Source organism: Nelusetta ayraudi, unplaced genomic scaffold (assembly GCF_046127955.1).
Source record: "Nelusetta ayraudi isolate G7.1 ecotype Tasmania unplaced genomic scaffold, CSIRO-AGI_Nayr_v1 ptg000026l, whole genome shotgun sequence".
Classification (NCBI taxonomy): Eukaryota; Metazoa; Chordata; class Actinopteri; order Tetraodontiformes; family Monacanthidae; genus Nelusetta; species Nelusetta ayraudi.
Genome location: NW_027466076.1, coordinates 10,564,918 through 10,572,690, shown reverse-complemented (window position 1 = coordinate 10,572,690; position 7,773 = coordinate 10,564,918). Strand labels below are relative to the sequence as shown.

The window sequence follows — 7,773 nt, the reverse complement described above, 5'->3', positions numbered from 1 at the left end:
ATACATACTGGACATATGACATGAATGAAAATTCAGTCCTCTAAGACCCACGGTGCAATAGGCAAAAATAAAAACAAAACAATCAAAAAGACAAGGCAGGGAACAACACTGTAAGTATAAATAAAATAGACTATAAGCTAAACTAAACTAAACTAAGCTAAGCTATACAAAGTATTCACAGTAAGGTGAGGTAGTGCGTGTAGTGCAGATAGGTCAAATACAGTATATAATTGTTAAACATCACCCCCTGCTGCCCAAACTGAATAAAAGCGTACCCTCACGCCGGGTATGTTCTCCTCCCGCTCGTTAGGGGGCAGTGAAACTTTGGAGAAGCAGAAGAAGAGACACGCCGCCCCCTGCTCTTCCTCTTCCTTCCGCGGCCTCAGAGGTAACAGGCAAGTCTTGCATATGAAGACAGCAATCTGCTTTTAATCTTAACTAAATCTTTACCATCCTACGTCTAAAATGTTAGCGTTTCGACAACAATTGTTAGACGCAGTAGTGGTCGTTGAATCTGTTGATATGGAGCTCCACAATCTGTTATAATTTGATATTTGTGTGGATGCCGGTTTGGTAGCTTTCTCGTCACGTACCCGCCATGTTGGACGCGTTTAACGATGACACCGAGCGAAAACGTTGCATTAAAGCACTTTACCACTTTATGGGTTATTTCTCGCATTTATTCTCGTTTTCCCAATGTTTATTTTATCTTACTTGTTCTCCAGTGTAACGTGAACTCAAGAGAACAGCAATCATGCTAATGCTAACGCAGTGGAGCGCTGTCGTTAGCTTGTTCAAACGACACGAAATTAAGCGTTGGACGTTTTTTCCTTTTTCTGTTGCAGATCTCTGAAAATGGTCCGCTACTCGCTCGACCCCGAGAACCCCACCAAGTGTGAGTATAATTGAGAGACATGCGAGTTTAAGCTTGATTGTGTTGGCTATGATGACTACTTAGGACACCTTTGGATAACACATGAAAATAACCACATGAAAGATCTGAGCAACTTCTTCTGTGTCGGCTAACTCGTGTTAAAACCGAGCAGTGGTACATTTGCTCATTCGTATGCGTGTGCTTGTCCTTCCAGCATGCAAGGCGAGGGGCTCCAATCTCCGGGTTCACTTCAAGGTAAGACGTCTTCGAGTGATGGGGAAACCAAAAGCAAATAAATCCGTGTTTTGAAACTATATGTGTAGATTCTGAATCACATCCCCCCCCTTGTCGGTGTGTTTTAGTTTTTGACTGATTTTGGTTCCTTTTTTTTCGCTTGATCAGAACACCCGTGAGACAGCTCAGGCCATCAAGGGAATGCACATCCGCAAGGCCAACAAGTACCTGAGGGACGTGGTCGTCAAGCACCAGTGTGTCCCCTTCCGCCGCTACAATGGTGGTGTTGGGAGGTGTGCCCAGGTGAGCTCATAGCAGACTAGACACATACATGGAATGATGGTTCTCTGGAAGAATCCACTCCTGACACGTCACCCTGTTGCAGTGATGACCATCTTAGGACACCTTTGGAATCAGGATGAAACAAACCTTTTTTTTTAATCTGAGCAACTTGTGTCAGTCATGTGCTTCTCGCGTGTTGTGAAACTCTTCTTAACAAGATGGTTGTGTGTGTGTTTTCAGGCCAAGCAGTTTGACTGGACTCAGGGCCGTTGGCCCAAGAAGAGTGCAGAGTTCCTCCTGCACATGCTCAAAAACGCAGAGAGCAACGCTGAGCTCAAGGTGAGTGTCCGGATTCAGTGGAGCTATTAAAATGCTGTTTGTCTGTAGCAATTGTTTGAGCTGTGACAAAAGCTGGCATTTAAAGGTTAGTAAATGGGGGGGAAAATGTAAGCTTTGAATGGTTTCTGTATGTTTTTTTTTTCCCCCCAAGTGGCCTCCAGGATATTCCTGCGGCGTCTGCCACAGTCATGACGCTTCATAGTTTGCAAATTTTAACACTTTGCGACACATACCAAAGCTGTTGTGCATGCAGCTCATCGGTCTTTGGTTACTTTTATTGCAGACGTTTTTGAGGGTCTTAAACTAATTATGTCATGGCCACTTATCCAGTTTGTCGTTCAGCTAATATGACTGTATTTGATTTTCTCTGAGTTGTGTGTAATAGGTGTAGCAGAGTGAGATGGAAAATGTGCTCTGATTTTGGCCTGCTTTGAGTTTTTACTTAATTATTCATTATTTAAACTTTTCACATTGCGTCTTATTTCGCAAGAGAAAGTGTAGACAACTAAACTCACACCGGCATTTTAAAGATTCTGGTTAATTTGGGGGCCTGAAATCTAACCTGTAATGGTTTCTGTTGGAGTTAATCGTCAAGTAACTTCAGTTTCAGATGTCTGTAGTGCCTTTTTTTTTTTTTTTTTAACACCTGTGTGTTGTACAAGAGCATTTCTGTCATAATTAAAGCTGTTGTCCAAGCTGTCTGGCAAAGGCAAATTTCTTCTGGCTGACCTAAACATTTAAATTAGCCAGAAGTTACCAAACATTGGCTAAATAATAATTACACTTGGGATGACCAGCTGCCCTGCTACTGCTGTTTGTTTTTTAATCATCTTCTTGTTATTTTGTGAACAGGGTCTAGATGTGGATTCCCTTGTCATCGAGCACATCCAGGTCAACAAGGCCCCCAAGATGCGGAGACGCACCTACCGCGCCCACGGTCGCATCAACCCCTACATGAGCTCTCCCTGCCACATCGAGATGATCCTCACTGAGAAGGAGCAGATTGTCCCCAAACCAGAAGAGGAGGTTGCTCAGAAGAAAAAGGTACAGTGGCACCTGGAACGACCGTCTGTTCAGACGAACTGAGCGATGTTCATCTTCCCAGCTCATCTGAACACACAGGCCCCAGGTCAACAGCAGACCTGGGGCCATTATTTATTTAAATCCATCTCATGTTGCAATGATGACCACTTAGGACACCTTTGGATAAACGATGAAAACAAACTGTTAAACTCTAAGCAACTCGTGGTGTCAGCACTTCTTTGACTTTGTGGCTGATGTGTCATTTAACTGAGTTTTGTTCTGCAGGTTTCACAGAAGAAGCTGAAGAAGCAGAAACTGATGGCACGGGAGTAAATAGAAATAAAAGTGAACACTCGTTATTAACATTTCTGTCTGTGGCCTCTTTTTTTACTGTCAATGTCTGGCAAATTGAGATTGCACTTAGACTAACTGATCACGTCTCAAGAGGGGGGCAGGAGGGGACACTTTAAAGTCTGCAGAATGTGTTCAGCTTGGATGAACCAACAACTGACCAAAGCGGAGTGTAAATGCACAATAGAAATATTAGCTTTGTGAAGTCCATCAGGTTTAAGGTTTGCTTTTCATAATATTAGCCTTACGTTTCTACACAAAATGGTAGCTTAAAAAATGACTTGTCTTGTCCTCAACCAATTTTGAAATGCCTGTTCATCATTCACGCAACACTCATAAACAGTATTTAAAAAAAAAAAAAATCTTCTCTGCTTTTTCAGTATTCACTACTGACATTGGCAACAAAATAAGGATTATTTAAAACAACGGAGACTAGTTGTGTTCTATAGTATGTTTCAAAACTAACTTGGTTAATATCAGTGACGCTGATGGTCAATACAACTGACAAACGTGGTACTGCTAGAGTTGGTGAGCGTGCATGTTGTGTATTCATTTGGCCACGAGATGGTGCCATTGTACCAGTATCCCTCGCGTTCCGTCGCGCACTGACGTTCAAGTCGGCCTTTACGCCCACTGTTTTTTTTTTTTAACCCGTAGTCTAAATATATTTAGCTTTAACCGTATGAGTGTTACTATAGTCAAACACACTCAAATGCCTATTTAATATTTAATACGTGTCGTGGTAGTTCCTGTAACCGTAGTAACGATTTCAGTTTGATTTATTAGTCATATTCGTCACCCACATTAGTTTTGCAGCTTGAGTTTTCGAAGCATAACAGAAAATATCTCAAATGGAATGGTCAACAGCAAACCAATTTTCTTAATTCTTTTAAATTACGAGCAGGCTTTCTGCATTACACCTTCAGGATACGTTATTTTAGTGTCGGGTGATCAACTGTGAAAGGTTTACTGTTATTATTGAAGGCTCGTGCACTTTCGCTGTGTCTGATATCCACTTAACTAAGCCCCTGTCAATTCTGAAATATATATTTGTGCACCCCTTAAAATGTTTTTGAAAGTCTCGCGAAAGCAAAATCCCTCCCTTGTTTTAGTCCTTGATGTGACGAAATAAGCAAAAATCACATTTGAGGAAAAAAGAAACACCATTTGTAAAATGATAATTCAGTCATTACCAATTCTCTCTTTACTGATTTGTACAGTTCAACAACAATTTGATTTAGCATTTCACTTCCCCCAGACCTCAAACCTCTGCAACTAAACCTCTCCAAAACAAAGTATTGGCGTTCTTCTTGGTCATGTTGATAGCCTCCAATAGATGTTAAACGAATGGACTATAAATGCATTAGAATAAGTGCTTTAAATTTAAATCTTTTCTTCCAGACAGGCCAATATTAACCGATTATATTAGCGAGGCCTATTATTCTGCCATGCCGCGTTTCTCTGCTGACTCTTAAATCCACATTCTTCTTTGACAAACCACAAAAGTCCCCGAAATATTAAATATCATCTCTTCGGCCGTGATGCCTCCTCCGGCAAATCAGGGCCGAGCCGATGAACCAATCAGCGGCCCCAGTCTGCTCTACGTCACCCGTCGGGTCATCCAATGGTCGCAGAGACAACCCCCCCGCTGCTCTCCGTTTCGTCCTCTCAAAGTTTGGACTTGGAGGTAATAGACAGAAGGAGCAGATGATCATGTTTTATTATCTCACAGAACTTCTTCAGCTGAGCAGACAAAGTGTCTTTTATCGTCCCCAGTTCTAAAAGCGGACCCGGAGTTGCCACTGTTGCGCGGGAACCCATTTATCTTTTTTCTTGTGCTTTTGGCGAGTTGAATTTTATTTTATTTTATTTTTTTATTTTTTCATTTTTGAAGGGAGGCATCCGGCTTGTCAGGCAGTCTCTGAGATGGACTTTGAATGTGAGTGCGGAGCCGAGCGCGTTTTGGTTTAGTCCGGACTCTGGCAGGTGCGCAGGGGCCCCCCTGTAGAGCCTGATAGAGCCGCTCCGAGCCGTCCCGGATCCCCCACTCCACACCCAGCACAAGGTGGTGATGTTAGCGGTGGGTCAGATGGACGGGTCCCGACAGAGCGCCTTCCTCCTCAGCACCCCTCCGTTGGCAGCTCTGCACAGCATGACCGAGATGAAGACCCCGCTGTACCCGGCGTATCCGCTCTCCTCCACCTCGCCGGCCACCACCTCGCCCAACCCGGGCGGCATGGCCGTGTCCTCGCCGGGCATCAAGAGCTCCACGGGCCTGTCGTCGGGGCTCGGCTCCCCGCAGCTGAGCTCCTCCGCCACCCCGCACGGAATAAACGACATCCTCAGCCGGCCAATCACCACCGCCTCCATCTCCATCTCCTCCTCCTCCGCCGTCGCCGTCGGCGCCACGGCCGCCGCGGCCGCAGCCGCCGCGGCCGCCGCCTCTTCCTCGGCGGGCATCCTCACGGGGCTGCCCCGGTTCAGCAGCCTTAGCCCGCCGCCGCCCCATGGACTTTACTTCAGCCCGAGTGCGGTGGCGGTGGCTCGGTACCCCAAACCCCTGGCGGATCTGCCGGGCAGGACGCCGATCTTCTGGCCGGGGGTCATGCAGAGCCCGCACTGGAGGGACGCCAGATTTGCGTGTTCACCTCGTAAGTGTGCGCGGCGCCGCCGGGCTTTTATCGTCGTCATCATCATTTTCGTCGTTAGTTTCTCATGCAGCGTAGGGTGAATAAAAAAAACAAAAACAAAACAACATATATATTTGCAGCGTTATTCGATAAATCTCCTTCCCCCCACTCCCAAAACTGAATCAGTTTATGTCACAAACATTTTTTTTTCAGACCCTAATTATGTTGACAAATTAAATACGTTATTGTTAATACCATTTATTGTTATTATTGCAGATCAGAACTCCGTGTTGCTGGACAAGGATGGCAAGAGGAAACACACGAGACCCACGTTTTCTGGACAGCAAATATTCGCGCTGGAAAAGACTTTTGAACAGACTAAATATCTGGCGGGGCCGGAGAGAGCGCGGCTCGCCTATTCTCTGGGAATGACGGAGAGCCAAGTCAAGGTAATTGAGCACATTATAAATAAATAAATTAAAAAAAATATAATGACAAAAGGTCTGCATAATTATTAAACCAAATTTGTTGATAATATCATATCATTTCAATTTCAATTTCTTCTTCTTCTTTTTTTTATTTTTATTTTTTATTTTTTATTTTTTTTTTAGCGTTTTAAATAAGCAACGTTGGCTTTTGTGTGCGAATTAACCCAAATCAAGTTCAAGCTGTGTGTTTCTGCACATATTTATAGCTTCTACGTTATGCTGCTCAATATTTTCATTTTTATCCATGAGGTCTTTCTGCCTCTTAGTGAATCCAATTCCTCATAGCATTTATAATTTCTAAGGTTTAACCCGCTCTTTTATTTTGTATCGCCCGATTTCCTTTTGCATTTTTTTTATTCTTATTTTTTATTTTAATACTGTCCATGTTGTGAAACTGTTTTATTTGTATTTGATTTTTTTTTTTTTTGTTTGCGGTTCTTGAACATGACATTTTTCCTGACCGCAATGTGTTGCTGGTGTTTGCGCAGGTTTGGTTCCAGAACAGACGGACGAAGTGGAGGAAAAAGCACGCCGCGGAGATGGCCACGGCCAAGAAGAAGCAGGACTCGGAGACGGAGAGGTTGAAGGGGAGCTCGGAGAACGAGGAGGAGGACGACGACTACAACAAGCCGCTGGACCCCAACTCGGACGACGAGAAAATCACACAGCTGCTGAAGAAACACAAGCCGGGCGGCGCGCTGCTGATGCACACGTCGGAGAACGACAGCTCCTAATTCCCCCGCTTCCGCCCCACGCCACCCCGACTTTAATTCCAGGTGGAAATCAAACGAACTCTCGGAGTCAGAAGTTTCTCACCTTGAACGAGTTCCAACAACCACCCCCCACGCCCCCTCTTCCACTTCACTTCACTTCCCTTTTTGTTTTTGCACGCCGGGTGGAAACCTGTGACCGGAAGAGGAGACGAGACGAACGAACTCACGAGAGAAGACGCTAATTAACTTGTACATATAGAACGTGAGTTGTATCCGATTAGAAAATTACCTGCTGTGAATCATTCATGTGTTTTTTTTTTTTTTTGTACAAGGCGAAAACGGTATTTTTTATTTGATTTTATTCGAGATTCATTTTTTTTTCTTAATTGTTTCGACTCGGTTTTGTTCCGCAAGCACGCAAAAAAAAAAAAAAAAAAAAAAAAAGAAAAAAAAAGTAACCAGAAATCCTCCTAGCCGGGCCCGTGAAGGCCTCCGGTCCACATGTCAAATATAAGAAGATACCGTGAACGCACCACGCGCACCTGTACAGACAGAAATAATTTCACTCGTTTTCTTTTATCCCTATCTTTTTAATTTATATGTTGTTGGTTTTTTTTTGTTTTTGTTTTTTTAAAGTTGTGACTGACCCCTGCGCACTTGTGTATCACGGCAGGTTAATGTAATGCACTTTTATTTAATAAACACTCTAATGTACGCCTGTTGTTTCCAGCCGGTAAATGTTAATCAGTACAGGTGTTGCATCAATTAGCGGCAGATTGATTAATGAATTCATTTGGCCACCTGCGAGCAATTAACACCGCGTCAACGTCGGATATTCC

General features: G+C 43.9%; 2 protein-coding genes and 3 non-coding genes across 5 annotated transcripts; all 5 read left to right on the top strand.

Annotated features, from left to right (window-relative positions):
• Positions 1–260: 260 nt before the first annotated feature.
• Positions 261–3,117, top strand: rpl17 (ribosomal protein L17). Its single transcript, XM_076029820.1, has 7 exons — positions 261–395; positions 846–895; positions 1,089–1,129; positions 1,277–1,411; positions 1,631–1,729; positions 2,582–2,773; positions 3,038–3,117. Exons 1-7 carry the CDS (start codon positions 289–291, stop codon positions 3,083–3,085), a joined length of 672 nt encoding a protein of 223 aa, XP_075885935.1. The 5' UTR covers positions 261–288; the 3' UTR covers positions 3,086–3,117.
• LOC142890664 (small nucleolar RNA SNORD58) lies at positions 939–1,008 on the top strand. Its single transcript, XR_012927100.1, has one exon. It is a non-coding gene; the product is annotated as a small nucleolar RNA SNORD58 (small nucleolar RNA).
• On the top strand, positions 1,488–1,559 carry LOC142890669 (small nucleolar RNA SNORD58). Its single transcript, XR_012927104.1, has one exon. It is a non-coding gene; the product is annotated as a small nucleolar RNA SNORD58 (small nucleolar RNA).
• On the top strand, positions 2,905–2,972 carry LOC142890670 (small nucleolar RNA SNORD58). Its single transcript, XR_012927105.1, has one exon. It is a non-coding gene; the product is annotated as a small nucleolar RNA SNORD58 (small nucleolar RNA).
• A 1,543-nt stretch (positions 3,118–4,660) lies between the features above and the next one.
• nkx6.1 (NK6 homeobox 1) lies at positions 4,661–7,648 on the top strand. The gene is made up of 3 exons (XM_076029819.1): positions 4,661–5,754; positions 6,010–6,182; positions 6,710–7,648. The coding sequence occupies exons 1-3, from the start codon at positions 5,175–5,177 to the stop codon at positions 6,953–6,955; spliced, it is 999 nt and encodes a 332-aa protein (XP_075885934.1). The 5' UTR covers positions 4,661–5,174; the 3' UTR covers positions 6,956–7,648.
• Positions 7,649–7,773: the final 125 nt, after the last annotated feature.